The sequence below is a fragment of the Cibotium barometz genome, chromosome 5 (genome assembly GCF_041138505.1).
Source record: "Cibotium barometz isolate CiBa-2024 chromosome 5, ASM4113850v1, whole genome shotgun sequence".
In the NCBI taxonomy this organism is placed as follows: Eukaryota; Viridiplantae; Streptophyta; class Polypodiopsida; order Cyatheales; family Cibotiaceae; genus Cibotium; species Cibotium barometz.
In genome coordinates this window covers 59865765-59889558 of record NC_141050.1, presented here as the reverse complement: position 1 = coordinate 59889558, position 23794 = coordinate 59865765, and the positions used below count along the sequence as shown (strand labels likewise).

General features: G+C 42.5%; 1 protein-coding gene across 4 annotated transcripts in view; it reads left to right on the top strand.

Moving 5' to 3' along the window:
• Positions 1 to 5396, top strand: part of LOC147638710 (uncharacterized) — a 157914-nt gene extending 152518 nt beyond the window's left edge. For 3 of the 4 annotated variants that reach the window (XM_086798686.1, XM_086798689.1, XM_086798688.1), the window contains 5 exons: positions 2636 to 2829; positions 2985 to 3153; positions 3330 to 4281; positions 4508 to 4850; positions 4936 to 5396. In XM_086798686.1, the coding sequence (XP_086654812.1) occupies positions 2636 to 2829; positions 2985 to 3153; positions 3330 to 4281; positions 4508 to 4850; positions 4936 to 5245 (1968 nt within the window). In that variant the 3' untranslated portion in view covers positions 5246 to 5396. The remainder of the gene's footprint in view (positions 1 to 2635; positions 2830 to 2984; positions 3154 to 3329; positions 4282 to 4507; positions 4851 to 4935) is intronic. The other variant, XM_086798690.1, reaches the window with a different exon arrangement.
• Positions 5397 to 23794: the final 18398 nt, after the last annotated feature.

Genomic DNA, 23794 nt, shown 5'->3' with positions numbered 1-23794 from the left:
AGATTACACAGATAGATTTTGTTCAGGATTGGAGCATACTGGACAACATCTTTTCTTTTTGGGAGGTGACCACTTCGGCCAGGCTGAGGCAGCGGGATTTGATAGTTCTTCTTGATTTTGAGAAAGCCTATGACAGGGTGGGCTGGGGCTTTCTAGAACGTCAATGTGCCGAATGGGATTTCGAGAGGAGTGGTTTCGAGGTTTGTTTGGGCTCTATTCAGCTTCGCATTGCCATGTTCTCATCAGGGAGCTAGAGGTGACAAATTTCCGCTTTCTTGCTCGGTGCGGCAGGGCTGCACACTAGCACCTTTTCTCTTCTTGTTTGTTGTCGAGGCCATGAGCAGGTTTCTCTCCACACAGGTTTCTCTCCACACAGGAGACAGCCACAGGGGCTACAGACTCCCATCCGCTCGCAGGAGGAGCTGCTTAGCTCAAAGTTTGCTGATGACACAGTACCATACTTATCCGGAGATGAGGGGAAGAGATTCACCGATGTGATACAGATCTTCTGCTGTGCATTCAGTGCATAGATCAACTTGCAGAAGTCGTGCGGATTCTGGGTTGGCTCATCGCCCGTCCCAACTTGGAGGCCAATTGAGGCTTTTTAGTGGATCCCGAGCTGCACTCCAGTTCACTATCTTGGATGCCAAGTTGGTATTGATATTTCCCTGGAGCAGCAGCTAGCTAATCTTCTTCTGAGCATTCGGAAGAAGTTATTATACCGGAGTTCAGACGACAGGTTTACCTTAACTAACTAGGTTGTGGTGGCGAACTAGGTTCTTCTCGCCACTGTGTTACATCACCTCTTACTGGGCTGTGAAAGACTACTCTCTTTCTGTGGCATTTGGCAAAGCAGACCTGGCGGTTGGCACTTTGCTGGCCATCGAAGGTACAGTAGCAGTTTGTTTGAGGTGTGGGAATCTTCAAGAGTCCCATTGACATTGCCTTTGGGATTGCCCAAAGGCTCAGCACATTTGACAAAGGATTCTCCGCATTTTCACTATGGACCCCAACCACCCCCCCCCCCCCCCCCGCGGCACAGTTACTTAGGGCACAGTTTCTTGGGCCACTGAGGCCGAGGCCGCCATGGCATATGAGGAGGATGGTGGGGACCTTGCCTTCTAGGTCTCTCATCTTCGTAACTCTGCAGTTCCAGTTCTAGCTCCCCCTTCTGATCATTGGACTCTCGGTTCTTGCCAGAGATGGGAGATTTGCAGCGGTACTGCTGCGTGGCATATTTGGAGAGCTCGTTGTAGTGAGGCCATCGAGGGCACCCTCACCCCACCAACGGAGTCCATCAAGAGCGATATTATTCATACCCTCCATGGACATTGGGGAAAGCTTTAGGCTCCAATCGCATGCGGAAGCGCTGCGAGGCCTTCTTGCGGATTTGGCATCACGGCCCTTTTCTTAGTGACGGTGGTGGTGAGCCCACTTGGCATTATAGACCACCTGTGTGGTCTGTCCCAACACCCCCCCCCCCCTTTTCATTGTATGAGGTAAGCTCCTCCCCCTAGAGTGGCCAGCCAGGGGAGAAGAGCACCCCTTCTCAGTTTTTTTGATAATCGCTCCCCTCTGTGGAGCTGAGTTTGTACTTAGCCAGCATGGCTGTTTTGTTTGGTAACTAATAGAAGGATCTCTTTCCCAAAAAAAGAAAGGGACCTCCTACAATGCATAACCTATGTGCTGAATTGTTGTCCTCAACTCGAGCAAGCATTAACGCTTATGGAAGATGCATGGATGACCATGGAAGCCTTGTCTGCTGCCTGGGGAATTCACACTGCAGTCTCTGCTCACAAGATACTGACTATGACCCTCATATAGGCATCTAATATGCTGGTCAGCTGTAGGATTGGCTGGTCTCAGCTAGTGGACTGATCCATGACTCCATACAATGCGCCATATGCTGCTCTCACTATCCCTGGCCATGAGCACTTGGCACACCTTTGCCCAGGTGCCCAAAATGCTGCCATATCTGCACATACTCACCCTCAAAATATGCCCCTTAGGGGGCTGCAGTAGTAGACCATGTCCATGTGCAGAAATGATTGGAACTTACAAGAGTTCCATTGCACCCAAAAGACTTAGTCTCAACTTGCTTGGGTTCTATGTGGATGAATAGGCTGTCGATTTTGGAGGATGGCTTGATATTCTTGTTGATACCACCTCTCAGACCACATGGCGGTAGTCCTAACCCCAGATAGCCTGTGGCAGTGTGGCTGACAGCAATCCCACACAATTCTTTACTCGAATATGTAGGTGTGGATCAAGGATAACCTAGAACTGGCCTACTCTTAGGACCCAAAGATCTAGGAGTGGATCAAGGATATTTGACAAATGGTCTCCCTTCGAGTCGGTTGCAGCTGCACAGGGACTTGACCTTGCTCTCATAGACTTGCCTTGCATCTCAGATAATGTGAGCAGAGTTTGATGTGATGAATGGCAATCCTCATAGCATTTAATATGTGCCTCTGCAGGTTGTGGTCTCTGGCTTGGTTTTTTTTTAAAATCCCCAAGTATGCTTAGGATACCACCTCCACTTCTTTGCTCAAGGACTTGAATGGGAGTTGAGGGTTCTTGTGTATCTTGTTTTTGTAATACCCATTCAAAATGGATTTCTCCCTGGTATAAACAGAGCACAAAGATAGAGGATGCTGCGCAGATTGTCAGGGCCTTAGCAGTGCAAAGGTTTTGTTTGGGAAATGTGCGGATCATTGTAGAGGTGCTGGAGCCAGCAACTCAAGGCAGTGCTGTATGGGGAAATTATCACAAAGGCTGCATTGAAGTGGTTTGCCCATCAAAAATCCATTACAAGATCCTATCTCGGAGGCAAACTTACTCTCTCTTTACTATCTCTTTTTTTGCACAATATTTCTTTTATAATCGTATGGCTGTTTATCTTCCCATGAGACTGGCTAAGCTAATCTTTACCATGAGATATTTTCCTTCTTCCTGAGAGTTTCTCTTGCACAATTGACTTGCAGCTGCTACATTAGAGGACTTTACACTTTTATCACAAACTTATTTACATCTGAAATTCAGACGAGACAGATGTCATCAAACCATTTCTTGTCAGAGTATTTTTGCAGCTTTTCTTATGACGTTTACCCTGTCATCCTCCCGAGTATCTTTTGTGGCTTACTGTTTGAAGAGGTTGTTCAATACGTTATCCAAAAAGTGTAATGTTGCTTCTCTTTTTGGGTTAACTAATGAATGGATCCTATTAAGAAAACTTAAACCAGCCAATTAGCTATGTATGTGCCAAATGATCCCAATTTCTGAGAGTTTATGTGGAGAGTTCAAGCAGCTTGCACATTGTCTTGCTGCAGGTAGTAGACTTTGTATACTGTGCATACAATGCTGTGCTCTTCGGCCTCGATATACCTATAGAGAACAAGTGTACCAAAGAAATCAACCGAACCGTTGTGCTTTTCCCTAGAGGCCATTTTGTAGATAAAGATGATCTAGGGCTCATCCTTGCTCGTGACCTTCAAACTGTATATTCCATCTCAAAGCTTGCTAACAAAGCTTCTGAGACAAACACCAAAATGTGGAGCTTTTCAAAATGTTATGAGAAGTTTGAGGATACAGAAGAGAAGTTGGAGCTTTTACAACAAGTCTGCTCAAAGTGGACCTATCAAAAATCAAGGGCCTCAATCTCAAAAGAGATCAGTTTAGAAGCTACTAAGCCTGATGTTGATTTTACAGCGAGAGCTGAGCCTAGCAGTCCTCATGGGCATGGAAAGCTGAAGAAGCATCTGCTCAGTGTCATTCACAGAGGTTTGCTTGAGCAAAGTGGAAGAGGCATGCCTGCTGAACTTGGTTTCTGGAACAACTACGATGACAATACAGATCTCGAACACTTCAGCAGAGATGATATCCAGCCTCCACAATTCAGAAAAGGTCTGTCTGTCCAATTAGCAGCCGAGGAACTGCTTGCATGGCCACCTAGCCTGCAATATGGTAGACCGCATCCAGCTGTTCTAGGAAGAAAAACTGATCTCATAATACAGAACCTGCAGGAGCGCACCATATCAATTGTCGACCTCCAAAAGCCTCACCTTCTTGTCTGCTGCCAAGGTAGCTGGCCAACAAATATGTACTACCTTCTTGCAGGCCTTCGTATGCCTGCTTTTCCGAAGCCTCCTATTGTCATTCTCCACCCTCAGAAACCAACAGCCTTTCAGTGGGGATCTGTTGGGATATTTGAGGATGTCTTCTTTCTGCAAGGATCACCATTATATGAAGTAGATCTCCTTCGTGGAGGAATTCTTCAAGCAGGTGAGGTTCTACTACATTATACATTGTTTCTCTTTTTGAATGTGATTCCATCCTTTTCTAAGATGAAGAGGAAGGTCCCCCCTTGTCCATTGTGCATCAAAGACACGCACACGTCCTATGGCATTCAGCCTTTTGTAGGATGTTTCTCCCCCGTCCAATGCAGTTTTTAATTACTACCAAGTCCTTCTGTAATGGTTATTGACTGTAGTGTGTGTTGTCTATGCAGAGAGAGTAGTTGTTCTTGGTGATCAAGGTCTTCTGGTGGACATTAATGAAGCCGGTGTAGAAGGTGGTGGGGGCAGAAGAAGATTTTCTTCTGCATACACTAGTGATGTAGACAACATAGTGATTGTAGCCAATATCGAGCAAATCCTTGGCAAAAGGGCTGATAACTTGATAGTGGAGATGCAGCATATAACTGCTCTTCACTATGTACAGCCCCAGCACCCAATTCCCAAGGAATTATTTTCAGCAAAAGACTACAAACGCAATCCAAATGGGCTTGTCCACTACACTCCTCCATACATGGAAGGCAAGGCTGTTTCCGGAAGTATGCTTGGCTTCTTGCTGTAAGTGTTTTGTAACATGTTCACTTTATAGAAACCCTGATTTTCCTCTGCCCACATTGCAGATTCTTAATCTTGATACATGCAGGCGATTCATGTTCTACAATAAGAACACCATATCCATAATTGAGCAGCTTGTTGATGGGGGGCCTGTAAAGTTGTATGAAGGACTAAGCAAGGATCACATAAGGATTATAGAGCAGATTCCAGTTCCAGAAAATTATGTGAACTGTCCATATTCCAAGCTGTTTTTAGAGCTCCTTACCCATGGCAAGATGCTAGCATTGGGTCTTTACCGTGCGAGTGGAACTTTGGGTTCTCTGACACCTTATGTATATACAAACCCACAGAAGGAAACCATTGTAAATGCATCTGATCTTGTATTTGTGCTGAAGTGAATATTTTGGTTTAAAAATCATGAGGCATGCTCACAGGCATGTAGCCTTGTGGTGAAGGCGTTGATATTGATTGGGATACTTGGTACTGGCCTTTACAGGGTTCATATGTGATATACTGAAATGAGCCATATCCATTGAAGAAGTTTGAGTTGATGTGCATGCTTTCTGTAAGTGTGTCAAGGTCAGTGCTCACAATCATCCACTCAATTTTGAGGTTGATACTCCAGGGTGCTTGGGCTCTTTTGGCAAAACCATAGCAGTCACTAACTGGATGGAAAATAACCCCATTCCATTCGTGCATTATGGCTTACGGTACCTTATGGCTCAATGTTGAATCAATGAGAGGTTACTGGTTGAGTGAGAGCGTCCTTAGAGCCCCGTCTCACGTTCAACCCTCTTAAATAGGGTCATTAACATGAGATGGTTAAAATTATTGTCCTACCCTTCAGTAGCTCCCACAAAAATGGCTGCATAACCCACTCATCGGTATCGGTTAACGTTGAAATCTTCAATTTTACAACTTTTTCCGAAATAATTTGACTATTAATGGCATAAGTACCCGAAATGATCGTATTTGAGTAATTTTCAACGTTACTTGGAGCGCATCTAAAGTTCCCCTATTTTTTAGGGTTATTTTTAAAAACTTGCGTGAGACTACTCATTTATCTGATTAAGAGAGCTTCAATCCCCTTGCTAATGCTACGTGAGACGGGGGTGCTTGGTCCACCCGCCGGGTGTAACACCACCCTTATTGCAGCATCAAAGATGGCTTTTGCAAATCAAAGATGTAGATTAAATTTATGGCTTTTTATGTAGATTTAATTTATGGGTCCACCCACTACCCGAAGTCCCCGCCGGTCAATTCTAACCAGTTGTCACACTTGCGTTAAGGAAAAGCTTTCTCAAGATTCACATAGAAATATGCAATTCACAACTACGGGCGTGATTGGACACGCCCATGGAAAATGCCTTTTGGGTGGCATTGGTGGCGTCCTTGAGCACATGGTACAAACATATTGTTGGAATATTCTCTTCTCAAATGTGATATCATCTCGCTAATGATGTTGTCAAGAGCTTCACCATTTTGATCAGGCCACATTACCGGACATTGTCACACTAGGAGATGACACAAGCACGCAGCTTAGGCGGCATAGCCCCTTGTTATTTCACAGCAGGATGTATTACAACTATATCTATTGCATGAGGATCCATTGCATGAATATAAAGAGATCATTCCAAACATTAAGGGGAGAAGGCATAGCAAACTCTCAATGTGTGCTTTTGTGAACTATCCATCAACATGGGTCTAGGGTTGACGAGAATGTCATTGTGGTACTTGAAGTCTAAAATGGCATACATGTCTTCATCGAAGTATTTGGAGGGAAGCCCATCTACCAAGTTATCACTCTCATGCATCATTATATGTAGCATCTTTTGCCACATGGTACAACCTTGTCCAAATCTTGGATTCTCTTGTACTTTGGAAATGAGTTTTTCCATTTGTTATGACACTACACTACATTACAAATGTCATCCTAATTAATCCTTTCTCACTACACCATTTGCACACCTCCGTCCATTTTATATCATTGTTTTAGACCTGTGCCATTTACACACCTTCTTCCATTTTATATCATTGTTTTAGACATGTGCCATTTCCTTTGCTTTTGTTAGGAAAATCAACTTTACATCCACTATAGTGGTGAAGTCTTCTAGTGACCAATTATCATCACCTGCTGGTAGTTTTTTTCATTCTTTCTTTTGAACTCATCTTTTTCTTCGTAGTTTAAGCTCATGTTTCCTTGCCTAAGGGTTTGTTAGATTGTCATTCATTATCCACTTCAATGTTATGGGCAATTGCTACCTAAGTGCTTTCCACCATGGTCCAAAATATTACTAGACTGCATAGATGATGCAAGGTCCCACAATGGCATGCACTGAAGTGGATGTCTTTGGAGCCAAACTTGTAACCTCTTCATTGTCTTCTTGTGCCTACTGTTCTTATGCTTGCTATTGAAGGTTGTTAATTATTTGATTGTTGGGGTCATGAAAGATAGCTTGAAGATTCACAAAACTTGAATCATGATAGCTTATGCTTTTTGTCCCCAACATTGTACACCATAAGACCCTTTAAAACCCTTGTTTCCACCATGAGTAGACATAGTTTAAATGACACCTTTTTCTATGGTGGAAGCAGCTGATTGACGACTTTTCCATTCAAGTTGTTGTACTAAGAACCTCGTATGTGCCTTGCATGTTGTAATGTGTAACCTCCTTGGGCCAAACAAAGCACACGGTGCTTCTCAACACAATAAGCTTACTTCTTTAATGTGCATACCTCACCTTGTAGTAGCCAGAGAACTTGAACAATGTACTTTTGCAGCATGATAACATGATCTACAGATGGTGAAAGGTAGGGATATAATGCAGTAGCATGCTCCGCGAATGGAAGGTAAAGATACAATGACAAAAGCATGCCCATTGCATTGTAAGAGCATGAGGCACCCACATGCCTTATACTTTTTCCCTTCCCTCAACAAGACTATAAACTTATGCATATCAACCCATAGAGTGGAAATCTATGCAAAACAACCAAGAGAGTGGACAGCTTCGAAATTATATCAATATGGCAAAGTTTCTCTACCTTGATGGAGAAGTTATGTCTTCCTTTCTTTATCTATGGATGCATCATAAGTTTCATGCTTACACGAGAAGTGGTTGTGTTTATTGCATTGGTCATGAATGTTACAGTAGGTGATTGGGGGGTGAGAAGAATGTGGGGGATTGTGTGCCCTCATTCTCTTGTAGGCTCAATACAATGAGTGCATGTCGTCCATAATATATGTTCTACTCAACACTCCCCCTCAAGCTCAACTCCATACCCTGCACTCCAAGTAAGCTTCTAAACCTATGAAGCTTCTCTATACCCAATGCCTTCGTAAAGATTTTAGCCACTTAATCCTCTGTGTTGACATAAACCACATCCACATCACTTGCAACCTCACAAATGATAATGCACCTCAACGTGCTTCATCCTAGCATGATACATTGATCCTCTGTGTTGACATAAACCACATCCCCATCACTTGCATCCTCACAAATGATAATGCACCTCATATGCTTCATCCTAGCATGATACACTAGGTTACACTATATATGCTCATTTTGAGATAATAAATGAACTACCCTATTCATGGGCTTTACCCATATCTACAAATATCCTTCTGTAACTAAGCTACCTCACATGTCACCATAGCAATGTCCATGTACTCAGCCTCTATACTCGACAAAGACGCTTCTTTTTGTTGCTCCTCCTAACATCATCACTCCCCAAAGAGAACATAAAACCACTAGTAGATCTCATGTATGAGACATTAGGGCCAACCTAATGTGCATCTATGTACCCATGTGCGTGTACCAGCATCATAGGTAAGTCCATAATATAGTGTGGACTTTATATACCTCAGTATCCTCCTAGCAATGTGGCTTTCTCGGGGTCTCCCATAAAGGAGTCACCAATCCAACCGAATACTCGAATCTAGCCTAGTGACATTCATGTAAATTAAACTACCTACTATGTGCATGTACATAGTAGGGTCCTCTAAGATATCATCTATATAAGTAGACAACCTTGTGTTCTACTCCAACAATGGCACTGAGTTTGTCTTACACCCTGTCATCCCATACTTGGACATCATGCCTAAAGCATACTGCCTCTACAAAAGGCAAATCCTATCAAGTGATCCAATCACATATATACCACGAAGTATTGCAACTCACCCAAATCTTTCATTTTAAACTTCTCCTTAAGAAGAATCTTTACCTTACGAATGTCATCATCACCACCTATGACAATCAAGCCATCAACATAGATAATCTCTAGCCCCTATTAATCTCTTTCTCACATAAAGTGAAAAATCAGCATGGATATTTGAAGCCTAGTAGTGACAAGATAACCCCCTATCTTGTCTGACCATTCTCTAGGTGCTTGCCTTTAAGTCATGTAAGGCTTCAAGCAGCACAATCATATCTTGGTGGCTGCACCATGTAAACTTCCTCTTGTAAGTCACCGTGTAAAAATGAATTCTTTACATCCATCTGATATAAAGACCATCCCTTAGTTGCAACCATAGCAAGGACTGCACTCATAGTTTGCCAAGCTGAACATCTCCTCATAGTTAATGCCATCAACCAATCTTGCCTTCTACCTGCTAACAAAACCATCTATCTGGTAAAGACCATTCCTTAGCTGCTTAGCCCTAGCAAGGACTACTCTCATGGTTTGCAAGGCTAAATGTCTCCTCATAGTCAATGCCCTCAACCAATCTTTCCTTCTACCTACTAACAAAACCATACAAATTATGCTTTGCTTTATAGACCCGCTTACACCCATTTGCCTTCTTTTCCTTAAGCAAAGGCACTAACTCCATGTCTCATTAGCATCTAATGATAGCCATCTCTTCATCCATGGCATCTTCCCAACTATTATGTCTAAGTGCCTCCTCAAAACATGCGGGCTCTTACCTCTTGTATAGCTTGGACCATATATGCATAAGGATGTAATGTGTATACCCATCATCTGGCTTTAGTAGACTGACTCTAGTAGAACTACATACACATGGATCACTATCAGATATTCTCAACACTACTTTGCCTATTTGTACACTAGGTGTAACAACATTTGAGATCCCAAACCCCTCATCACAATTCTCTACTCCGAGCCACTATCTTCATCAACACAAAGGAATGACCTACTTAAACATCAAGAATTATAAAAGGCTCATCCACCTTTCCTTTTCCCTTGCATGATACATGTGAACTTGCTCAATTTTTAGTACTTGTAGCACAACCACATGACACATCAGAATGCCTAGAATTCTGCCTTAACTTGCCTCACCAAGATCTCATAATAGGGTGGCCTATTTTCCATGCCAATGGCATGTGTGGAGGTGTCATCCTGGCGTGTCATCCATATTGCACTAGTTGAGCTTGATATCTAACAGGGGTATGGTAAAGGACTTGTGATACTTGAGACCATGGCCATTACTTACACAGTTGTTGTTAAAGATCAAGTCGATGATGGGGCTATCAATGGCACCCCTCAAAAGGTCTTGGCAAAGCAAAACAACTACTTGGCACATTTTGGCATAGTTTGGAGAGGTAAGGTGCAGTTCCAAAATTCTTAGTAGAACAAAGGGGTGTAGCATGGGAAAGGTTGAATTTGGTGCAAAAAGTGCATGTAACATAGTTATTTTTCCAAGAAATTGACGATTATATGAAAATGGTGTGTAATGGAGTCAAAAAAATCCCCTACATGTTTGAAAACTATACACCAATAAGCATGCTAGAGATATGGCCCATACACAATCATCCGCATGTGCTTGAAGCATTTTCATTTCTTTTCTTCTCTATGCCACATAACAAGAGAAAGTAGCATATTGTTATGGCTCATATACCAAATGTCATGATCCAGACCAAAAAAACCTACTAACCCTATATTCCTTACAAAACTTGAGCTGGAGAAGATAACCTTCCAAGGTAGCAGATCCCCAAAAACTTGGGTGCCCATAATGTGAAAAACCAAGTCCACACACGACCTTAACCCCCCCAAACCCCTTGGTCCCCCGTGCATACACACCTAACCTTCCATCGACAACTTGCCTCAAATTGGCATTCACACTTGTAGGCAAGTAAGAGAAGGTGTAACTCTCAATTCTCATGCCTCAAATTTCCATTTACACTTGTAGGCGAGTAAACAAAGGTGTAATTCTCAACTCTCATGCCATCATGGTTCTAGCTCTCCTTGACACTTCCTCTCCTTGAGCATAATTACTTTCTTCACACTTCACATCCTCAAAAACAATCGCCTCTATCACTCCTTCACACTTTCTATCCTCAAGCATAATTGCCTTCCTTCTCACTTCTTGTCCTCATAAGCACAATGGCCTATCTCTCCTTCACACTTCCTACCTCGAGTATAATTGCTTTCCTTCCCACTTTTTGTTCCAAGCACAATGGCCATTGGTCTTGCCTAAAATGTTAATCCATTGGCCTTGATCCACTCCTGATCCGCTAATCCTTAGCAAATTATCTCTCAACCAATTTAGGGTTGTGACACCATCCATGCATGAGAAGGTGAGGTCAATCCTAAGGCACACACCATTCTTTAATGCTTGGCATGCTATGAGATTAGAGGAATTTAATACTCTTTGTTGAGTCATTAATTATGAGGACCAAATGTGTGTTGAATTATTTTTAAATGAGATACAAATACATAGAGGTTGACTCATGAGGAGGCCATAAAGGCGAGAAGAACACAACCATTATCTGTACTCCTTGCCCAAACCTTTCTATGTAATAGCCACCAAATTATCATCATCCATTGGTAGCTGCCAATGTATATGCACATACTTTAATTTGTACATAATCATGCACACTCCTATTGTCACATGTACATGGTTTAAAAATGATTTCTGGAATGATTTTTCATTAAGTGAATGTATAAGTGGTGTTAACACTACATTTATGGGATTTGTGGATGTATATGTATTAGTGGGTTAGCATTGTATCGCATTAGTTAAATTGATTGGTTGAGTATGCCTATTGATGCATTGTGTTTAGCCAAGATGAGTGCTAGTCCAAATAAAATTATTAGAAAATCTTGACAGAAATAACTTCTAGAGTTGGAAGTATCGTATGACAAACTTCTCGAAAAGGCAAAGGGCTTCACATATAGTTGCATTAGGCATCAAGTAGAAGCCTAAAAATTGTCTCATCAAATTTTTATAAGCTCTAAATCAATCCCCTTTGGTAACACAACTTGTAAATCAACTTCTCAAGAGCTTTCCAATACCATGTAGCAATAGCAAATGCATTTACCAATCACAATGTATACATTCCAATTTGTCAAGTTCAACCTGCAACATCAAGCTTCAACCAAGCTCGTAGGCAAACTTCACATACATCAACACTTTAACTAAATGTTGTAGCAGGCATCCCAAATATGCACCCTTATCTTGTTATGTTCATAACTTGAGCTACATATAACTCCAACCCAATGTTTGAATAGTATAAACACATCTATGCAAAACAAGCTTTTTATCTGTCCATGGTAAATTTGGTTTCTCGAGAAGTAGGGCGAAAGTTATCGTTGTTCAAGAAAAATATAGTTTTTTCCTCATATGTTTGCAAATCAACATATTTCAATTTCATTTAAAATATGTTGATCAATTGCATGGCAAAAGTTATCATTGTTCAAGAAAACTACAGTCTTTTTCTCATATGTTTACAAATCAACATATTTTAATTGCATTTATTTCCACTACAAGCTTCAATGTTGAGCTTTAACTTTGCTTGCTTTATCTTCCAAAAACCTGTAATCCACAAGAGAAGGGTTTGTTTAACTCACCTCCTAGCCAAGCTCTATGATTTTCTTTTGATTTCCACTCCAATGGTGCTTTACAACTTCTTCCTTGTTCCAAACATTTCTTTACAACTCTTTCTCACACTCATAAAACCCTAGAATGAGGGCACTAGGCTCTGATACCATGAAAAAGGAATAGATGAGACTAGAGGAGACACACACAAAGCCTAGTTTTTATCATTAATCCATCTCACACAATGTAGAGAAGCTCCATAGCTTACTTCATTCTCCTTCACCAAAATCAACACATTCTCCAAGTGATAAGGTCACACGTAGCATATAACCTAGTACTAATATCCACACACTTGGCCAGTCGTGCAAGGCCATTATTGTCCACACACCACTAGACTACTGTCCACACATGTAATGCTATCCGCCAACTGTTGTCATCCGTGATGAGTTTGCATTCTTAACATTGTCCAACTTTTGGTGAGCCTTTGGATACTCAGTCAACAAAATATGCTTTTGAGTTGCTATGCGACCTAAATAGAGAAAGCCAACATCACCATTCCCATGAAACTTTCTCAGGATGATGTAGATGTTAACCACACTAGTTAAAACTATTTTTAAGCGTGGTTACGCTTCATGTAACTCATTCTTATGTAAACTGTGCTAAGAGCTTCATGTAAAAGATATATGGGATGACTAAGCTTACGACGTGTAATGCCGGCCATGAGCATAAGCCTAGGTGTACACAGAGCTAGAAGAACCAGTTTTGGGGCCCCAATATTCAATGGGCGGCCGACCATTGTAAAAAGAGAGCTCATGTATATAAGTGACTTATGAAATATGAAAAGGGAAAATCCCATTATCACAATTGAGTTTCTCTTGGAATATGAAATATGAAAAGGGAAAATCCCATTATCACAATCACTAAGAAACTAGAGGAGAAAATGGGCACATTCAATCTCGGTCAACTTTTCTCAGAAGTGAACGGCCATTCACTTTTCGGACAGCTGAAATCACCAAGAAACGAGAGGATAAAATGGGCACATTCAATCTCGGTCAGCTTTTCTAAGAAGAAGTGAACGGTCGTTCACTTCTCAAAGGTACAGTTGTATGCTCTTAAGCCACACCCATTCACTTCCTCTGGTAGGATCTTCCCATATCCACCTCATCAATGAGAGAAATGTGCATTAAGAAGGGTATAAAGTGCATTAAAGAGAGCATAAAGTGCATTAAAAAGGGTATAAAAGGAGTACAATTGTACTAACAAGGGAATATTTAAAGTCAACTTTCTATCAGTAGATATGTCATTCCAATGCATTCAAGATACCCTGTCAGTGTTTGTAAGCATACGCTCGTACCTTCATAGACGTACATCCATTCCCTAACAAGTCAACGGTCGTACCTTCCAAAATGAACGCTCATACCTATACTGAAAATCTGCTGCAAACATTACACGGGCACACCTTCCCTAAGTGAACGATCGTTCCCTCACCAAGCAACGACTGTTCCTCAACATATCCACGTCCATTCCCTTCCAGCTTGGGAATGCCCATTCTCTTCGAGATCCACGACTGTACCAACTTCAATGTACGACCGCACCTCTCACTAGGCCAAGTCCGTTCCTCAACAAAAGAACGCATGTTCCTTTGTGAGAAAATGGTCATTCCTAAGCTTCCAAAGGGCTAAAATTTCCCTATCCAAAGTGGGATTCTACACTCTCACTCAATAAATTCATGCACCTGCACTCAGGGAAATTGGTGCAAAATAACTTTCTTTGACAACACTGAACCATCGAATGCACAATCACTTATGAGATATCACCCTTAGGTCAACATACAGTGGAGTCAAATGGTGTTAGTCCTTGACAGCACACCAATGAAAGCTTAGAGCATCCAAGCACAGGACGCACTATCCCTGACCTAGAGACAGGAGTCACTGCCTCAATTGTGTGTGTAACAGCTCACAGTTCTTGGAGGTCTGAGGGTTTGATGAGAGTCTGCTTGTGTCCCAGTATGGACAGTCTGATGCAGCCTCCATCACCCAATAGAGAGAAAGAGAAGCTGTACAGGGCATGCTGAATCCTAAAGTGGAGAAAGAAGAGTATATGAAGGTAATACATAAATTCCCTCATTTGTTCATTACTTCATATTAAGAGATTCGAGGATCCAAATGTGAACCAATGCCTATAGTATTGAAAGAGGGTGTGAGGCCAGTGTTTCAGAAACTGAGAAGGATAAATAGAGACCTATTGCTTGTATTAAGAGAGGAGTTGAGTAAGTTGTTAAAAGCAGGGTTAATTTATCCAGTAGATCACTCAGATTGGGCAAATCCAGTGGTCTTTACTCCAAAGCATATAGGTGGGTGGAGAGTCTGTATTGATTACAAGCCTTTGAATGCTGCAACAAAAAGCAATCACTATCCTCTGCCGTTCATTGATGATATTTTGGATAGGGTAGCTGGATATGAGAGGTATAGTGTATGCGATGGCTTCTCTGGGTATTTTCAGATCTCAATTGCTGAGGAAGGGAACCATAATGAGACCGGGGTAAGGCACTGATCCTCATTGGATCAAAGCCCACCTAGTATTGAAAGAAGAAAATCTTCCTAGGACCAAGAAGAAAGGGGCTGCTAGCCAAAGCCTGAGAAGTAGCTTCTGAAGAATGAAAGTCCACCTGGAAGAAGCCTCGACCAAGTAAATGAGTATCCTGAAAGTGCACAATTAGCTCCGAAGGGAGCTGCTAGAAGCCATTCACGGGCCTGTGAACGAGAAGGGTGGAAACCATAAACTCTCGCAACAAGGGTAGTCTGGACCTCAAGGTCAATGTCGTGCTGAAGAGAGGTGAGCTCGTCTTGTGAAAAATTGATGATTCTCCCAGCCAATGGGGGTGACGAAAGATTGGTTGTGGCAGTATTAAGCTTTTACAAAGGGGGAGGCTTCTATTTATAGGAAAAGGGAGCCTCAAACCAAGCAAACTAATTCTAGAATTTTCCAAATCAGTTTGGTCAATTTTTGACCATTTTTGGGTCAGTTCAGCTTTCTTTTTAGAACTAGACTTGAAATAAGAGAGAGGAGAGATGAAATATCTCATTTTATTAATGGGAAGCAATGATGAGAAAAAAAGGTGCCTGCTTCATGAGGGGGATCCCCACTTTGAGGTGTCAAAATTTCATTTTTTTAATGTTTCCTTTGGTCCTTAGTCCAGTCTTCATCTTAATTGAGTATTTACTCATTTTTGGGGAGTTTTTCTTTATTTCTTCAATTTATCTCCATACATTTGGATTAATCTTATTGGTCCCTCAAAACCTTAATCCAAAATTTTTAGAAAATCTGGATCCTTAGGCTAAGGTCTTTTGAATAGATTATAATTTATTTCTATTGCACCTTAGGAAATTCTTTTTAAACTTCTATTTCGGGGAAATTTATTTTAATAAGAAAAGATATTTTTCCATCCAAAGATATCTAAAAATTGAGTTATCTCTCTCTAGGCCAAAATAGGTAGAAACAAGATCTTTTATTATTCTGAAAAGGGGATTGATTACAGGGAAAGAAACTGGAAATCTTGAGGGGCTGGGGAGGAATCTTACAGAGCTAACCACACTAGCATGGAGTGTCCACATTTGAGACCCTAACCCACTCTCTATTGTGCTTACTGCCATAGGTGGGGCAATCACAAAACCTCCAACTGCTACCACCGAAGAGCTACTCAAGCATGGGCTCTACCCTAGGCCTTGCCACCAAATCCCAGACAGCCGTTGGCCTTACCAGCCCCAACACAACATAATCTACCTCAACCGGGACATGAAGGGACCCCGAGAGGAATCCTTAGGGTGCCTGAGGTACCCTTACCACCCCCAGTTCTTCCGTTTTTGCAACCACTATTACCTTGAATGACCCCTATTCATCACCAATTGAACTTGACAAAGATCTTCTAAGAAGGTGAGGAGGGAGAAGCCATTAACAGCACAACACCTTTGAACCCACTGAGTCAAGCAACCCACCCCTGTAAATCCTAAGTCATTATGTGATGGAGGGTGAGCACATGTACCCCCCATGTACCTAGCAGCTCTGCTGCAACCCCATGAGAATGAGACTTGAATAGCATGGCTAAACGACCACATATGCAATGCTATCATTGCTAGATTTCACTGAGTAACTAAGTGTCTACTCAAGAAAGGGATGGCTAGTACTCTTGTGACTGCTCATGCCTTAACTCCTTTATGCACAAGCTGTGTGGGATAGACCATATGTACAAGGATTGTCCATTGAGAATGGGTACAATTGGGAAGGGGAATGAGGCTAAACCTAGCACTAGCCTTAACTTTCTGAGTGTACAAGTTAGCTTCATACACACGGTGCCTCTAAATGCAGTCACTACTAGAATGCAAAGTAGTAGGAGAGCCATAGCTCAGACTGCCTAAAGCGTCTACTTCACAAAACCAGGAAACTCCAGGATAGGAAAGAATTTTATCGCCTAAAAATTTCCCTGAACAAGCACGCACAAGGGGATAGTCATGTGGTCAATTAGAGAAGAAACCCCAAGCAACACATGATGTAGGAAGTTCCTCTATGCTGAACTTACAACCAACTGAGGAAACCCAAGAGCCTGATAGAGGTCTCAACAACGAAGCATCCTTGAGAATCTTCCTCGAAAGATAGACCCAAAATCCACACTAGTCCCGCCACTAGGTAGACCCTGTTGCTCCATATCTCAAAAAACTGAGGGATGATCACCCAAAAAGAACTGACACAGAAGCTCATATCCCGATACCCTACATCCTCAAAAGCCTAAGCATGAATAGGGACATTCCAAGAGACATTGTTGCAAGTATTTCCTCCTTCATTTTTTCACAAGTCCAGATTCCCATTGGCACCTTACTTCAAGGTAGCCCAAGTCTATGAAAGAATTTGAAATATTGGATGGAAGGACAGCATGGAGCAGGAATGGAAGAACAAGCGGAACTAGGGAGCTCTAACGAGACTAATGAGGACGGATTCATAGAACCGGATGGAAGCACCGGTGTTCCCACGGTTCAAGTAAACAAGTTAGGGTAGTATTTCAAAGGAGATAGACTTAATGCAGCATTGCCCTTAACTTTCGATGACCTTCAAGTCACCGCCATCTTAGATGGTGGGGCCACAATAACCATTGTTTACCAAACAATGCTGGGAAAATGGGGAAAACCTCCCATGGATGACACCACGTTAATCGTGAGACTTGCTTATGGAGCCACCACAAAGCCCATAGGTCTTCTACGAGATTTGAGGATTAAGATTCTCGAAACCAATTTTTGACACACCTTTGTGGTGATGAACTTTGGCTAGCAGCCTATTTCTTACGATTGCATCTTAGGACGTCCCTTCATGAGAGAAACCAAAATGATCCATGACTGGGACACATATCATATTTACATTCGGAAGAAAAACCAAATGCTAAAGGTCAACCTACGCACTTGGAAGATCCATCCTATGAGTGGGGGACCCTTAGTAGAGGATTCGATGATGATAGTCGGTCCACCTATGCCAAACATGCCATAAAATGTTGGATGATGAATAGGATAGTATGAAAATTGCACCTCCTAGAATTGGAAGACTTTGAGAGCTAGATGCACATCCTTACTACCATGGACATACTTTCAAAACGCACGGGTACCAGATTTTCCATGGCTAATGGGCAAGAGATCACATCCCTCTACATGCTCAATGTTGCGTGTATGCCTGATACTGCAATCCATGAAGCTATGAGCGTTTTAGAGGAAATATTGTTATGGGAAAACACTCCCGCAAAACCCATAAATTCAAAGGCTTCATAGGAAAGGAGACATACATCTTCCCGAGAGAATCGAAAGAACATTGGTTGAGATATGTGGAAGTCGTTAACACACATTCCTATTTCTGCCAAGTCTAGCAAAATGAGCTCGATGATTCCCCATTCTAGTTAACACCGTGACCACAAGGAGGAAGAATAATCCAATTCCTAGTCCGAACCCCAAAAGCTTTGTCGTTGGTATGCGCAAAGCACAAAACAAAAAACTAACACCAGGAGAGAAAGAAGCCAAAAAGCTAATGGAAGAAGAAAGCTAATGGAGGAAGAGCTAAAGCTGAGGAGACCAAACAAGTCTCTAAACATTTCAGGGCCTACAAGGTAGGAAACTATTTTGTACAATACGGGAAGGCCCAAAGAACCCATGATGGGAAGCCAGGAACATCTTATGACAGGAACGTCTTATGATGGTCCGGCCAAGGTCGGGGAAATAAACTTGGCAAGCCCAAGGGAAGATCCAAAACCCATCTATATAGTGGAAGACCTCTTTACAAAAGAAGAGAAAGATCTTATCCCTCTTCTCACAAAATTTCAAGATTTCTTTGCTTGGAAGTATACAATTGTGAAGGGTGTACCTCCTAAAGTGGGCAAACATACCATCCCTATGGTCAAGGGAGAAAGGCCAATAGCATACCCTATAAACCCTAGATACTCCAAGATGATCCGAGAAGAATTCAATCGACTCATAGATGCTGGATTCATTTACGAGATAGAGCACACGGAATGGGTTTCACCCATAGTGATAGCACCCAAAGAGAATGGTAAAGTGAGAGTGTGCGTAGACCTCAAAAATGTCAATGCCACCACGATATGGGACCACTACCCATTGCCCTTCACAGAGCATGTGCTCAAGCGGGTCGCAAGAAAGGAAACCTATACAACTTCCTTGATGGATTTTCTAGTTATAACCAAGTGTTAATCGACCCAAAAGATTAACATAAAATGGCTTTTACCCACCGAGTGGGGCACGTATGCATATTGAGTCATGCCATTTAGATTGACCAATGCCCTAGGCACAGTCCACCCCCTGCCAACTTCAAGGGATTCCAGAGATTCATGGGATATGTCAGTTATTACTGACGTTTCATCTTTATGTATGCTGACATTAATCATCCCCTTTACGGACTCCTAGTGATTTTTGAATGGACAGAGGAGTGCCAGCATATGATACCCTAAACAAGGCATTGGCACTCCCATTTTGAGATCCCGTAATTAGGAGATCATATTCCACATCCACATAGATGCCTCTACCTTCTCAACAATTAGTTGTGTGCTAGCTCAACCCGGAGAACACAACAGGAATTTCCTTGTTAGCTTTGTAAATCGCCAATTAAACAAAGTAGAACGAAACTATACCACCATGGAAAGAGAAGGGTTGGCCATGGTCTATACTGTCAAGACATTTTGCCACTACATTTTGGCAACCAAATTTGTCTTCTTTGTATACCATCAAGCTCTTCTTTATTTTGTAAAAAAACCTTGTACCACTGGCAAAATCACCAGATGGCTCCTAGTTCTTCTAGAATTTGACTTTACCATCTCATAGTACGTAAAGGCTTCTAGCATATATTGGCCGACCACATGTCGCGCATCCCTAATGGAGAGCCGTAGATGGGTGTTGATAATGACCTGCCAAATGCCCCCCTATTCCAACTCTGTTTAATTTCTGAATGGGGAGAGGAAGCTTCACACTTCCTTGCTAATGGTCTACCCACCGAAGCACCAATCAACAAGGATCGAGCAAGACACCTCATCAAAAAAGCTACCCCCTATTAGTTGATCCGGACAACTCTACCAGCAAGGAAAGGATGGAATCATGCGACGTTATGTTCGTGTGAGAATGAATACGTCTATTTTTTGGAGCAAGCCCGCACCGGATCACAGGAGGATACTTTGCAACAGATACCATTGCCCATAAAAATCCTATTGGTAGGCTTGTATTGGCCAACCTTGTTTGGAGACCCCCTTGAATACATTAAACGATGCAAAGAATGCCAACGGATAGTGATTCCACACAATAAGGATAGAATGCCTCTAAACCATGTCATGTCCTTACATCCATTTAAGAAATGGGGCATCGATTTTGTGGGACCCATTAGTCCAATTTTCTTAACACACCACGGAGTAATGCACAAAATGGGTCGAAGCTATGGCCATAAGAAAAGCCAATGCAAGGCCACAGTAAAATTCTTTTACGAGTGTGTAATCACTTGCTTTGGGTTCCCTCTTGAGCTTTTGAGTGACAATGGCACCACCCACTTCATTAATGAAGTAATACAATTCTGGGTCATGCACCAAAAATCTTCACCCTATTACCCCCAAGCCAATGGCCAAGCTCAAAGCACAAATAAGACCGACCCTATGTGCTATCTTGACCAAGACTGTAGAGGAGAGTCGCAATGGCTAGGAACAGAAGTTGATGGCTACACTATGGGCTTATCTCATTGCATATATAGTGGCCATTAACACAACACCCTTCAGCTTAACCTATGACATTGAAGCGGTTATACCTATGGAATTCTTGGTACCATGCTTAAGAGGAGTTGTACGAGAATGTCTCATTGGCAATGTCCTCAGCAACCGGCTTTTTGAGCTTGAGAAGCTCAATGAAACACGTCTAAGAGCTGTGTATGGAATGACAGTTGAAAAACTAAGGTGAAAAAAGCAATGGTTTGATGATTAGCTCAAGGACAAGGAGATGAAGAAGGGGGATATGGTCCTCCTCTATAGCACAAACAATCACAAGAAGAAACTCAAATACATAGGACTAGGACCCTTTCTAGTGATTGAAATAACCCCACAAGGTGCAGTGCGCATTGAAACCCTCGACGGTGTCAAGATGGTTGGTTATTTTAATGGTAGTAAACTAAAATGCTACTATGGCCCACTTATGCAAAACACCTTAAGGACCATGCATCTCGAAAAAGAGGAGAGACAAAAACATGATGAGATGAAAAAAATAGCACAACATGAAGCCAAGGAATGGCAAGCAAAACTTAGAGGCCAACAAATTGTTGTAAACATGGCCCAGTTAGTTGACCTAGAGAAAGGGGACTGGGAAGTGAAACCTGCATGCCTCTGGTTAAGGAATGACCACTCCGACAAGTTTTACACAAAAACTAGCACTTGTTAATATACAGGTGCTAACCACAACTTAATGTCCTATGACACATCGCATTCTCTCAGTAGGCCAACCTTATTACTCGCCCCAGTCCATTGTCACTATTGTTGCTTCGCATTCTGTCAAATGTTTAGGTGTTGTTACAATTCTATTTCACATTGGGAATGACCTCTTGGAAGGCAAGTTCTATGTCATGCCTGCAAAAACAATGTAGGAAGAGATCCTTCTGGGATGTGGATGGATGGGACACAACCATTGTTAGATCAATTGGGATGCAACGATAACACACTACAACTGGCCTCCTCAAGGCAAGTTATTGTCCTTATGATGGACAAAGAACCAGAGCTACCAATCTCATATCCACAAGGCGACCACTCCCCTTCACCAACCACAATCACCCTGCTTATTGACCAACACAGAATTATGCCACTCAAAAAGAGGCCTCAACAAGCCTCATCTGCACCAAGCTCTGCAGCGTAGTGACTCAAACCTTGCCAACTAAGCCCATTAACACTACTAACTCTACTAACACCACTATCTGCCAATAGATACCAACACCCCCATTCCACCCAACCCACTAATTCTCATTGTTGGGTACCCAAGAAGATCCTTAGTGCCCAAGGTTATTATATGAGGGTGTTCATACCCTATGGATTCCCCGAAGATCCAAACTCTCCCCTCAAACCTAGGAAAAACCCAAAGCTTCCACAAACCTAAAAGCTCCGATTTCTCGTCAACCTCCGATAAGGTAGCCACAAGCCCACAAAATCAAGGACAAACTCCGACAAAACCCTCTCCAGCACACAACAGTCATTCACAACCCACCTTGTCCTCACACTACAACTACTTACACGTAGGTACCTAAACCTCTTCTCAGCGTGCAAAAGTTCTACGAAGGCAATCAGCACATCTAGTTACCGCAACAACTGCCAATGTGCACCCTCTCTACTCCCAAGCTCCCAGCACCGCACAACAATTCCAATGGAAGCCAAAGCGCACCCTAGCTGTTGCAACTACTAGCACTCTCTAGGATAAGGGGAAAGCAAAGATCCAGGCAGGAAGCCAATGCCACACAACTCCCGCCCACTATCTCCACCACCACTAGTGATATTCCATCAACCTCAACTACCCCACCTACCTTTATCATCCAACTCCCTTGCTGCACTCCTACTCAACCACTTGCCTCTTCAACCCCCATCTTGTAGCAACTCCCTCCTATGAAGCACTAAGGCTTCACGACGATGAGCTACCAACCTTGCCCAAACCCAATTGGACCCGCCTTCTCGCTATCGCCAATTGGGCAAAGGAGTCAGTACAAAACCCATAACGGGGTGCTAACCATGAAGTCTTAGGGTACAAAACTTGTTCACGTGGTATAATAAAAAAATAATAAATCTAATTCCAAGGGAACGGTTGTTCATTTATAAGCCATGGCCATTCATTCAGAAAGTCATGGCCCTTCATCCCCAGGAAGCCACGACCATTTATTCAAAAAAGACATAACCATTCACTCATCAATCCAACGGTCATTCACCCATCAATCCACAGTCATTCGCTCATCAGATCATGGTCGTTTCCTCACGAAGGCACAACCATTCAACTGGAAAAAGACACATAGGTTCACTCATCAATCCATGTTGTTCACTCATCAAGTCATGGCCGTTTCTTCACGAAGCCACGACCGTTCATTTGGGAAAGACACGGTCGTTCATTCATCAATCCAACGGCCGTTCACTCATTATGTCATGGACATTTCCTTACGAAACCATGGTCGTGCATTCCAAAAGCCATGGTTGTTCACCTGTCCATCCACAATTGTTTATTCCTGAAGCCATAGCCGTCGTTCCTCCGCAAAGCCATGGCCGTCCATTTGCTAAAGCCATAGTCGTTCCTCAATAGAGGAATGCCCATTCCTCTATGAAGCCATTGACATACCTTCCTTGGAAATCTATATAAGGGCCCACCCCCATTCTTTTCCCTCACTTTTCTTCTTGCCCTCTAGCTAAACTATTAGAATTTTTTCCCCCAATTTTTCACAGCTTCCTGTTGCTTGCTCACCCATAGCTCTCATGGCCAAACTCGAGCATTCTAACTCCTCCTTTGATGTCATTGATCATACCCCATAGAAGAGGATGAGGCATGCCAGCCATCGCTTTGAGGAGTACGAGGAGCACCCCACCCACCAGCTTTCCCACTTGGGTGAGGCATTCATAAAGCAGGTTGATGGCCATGCC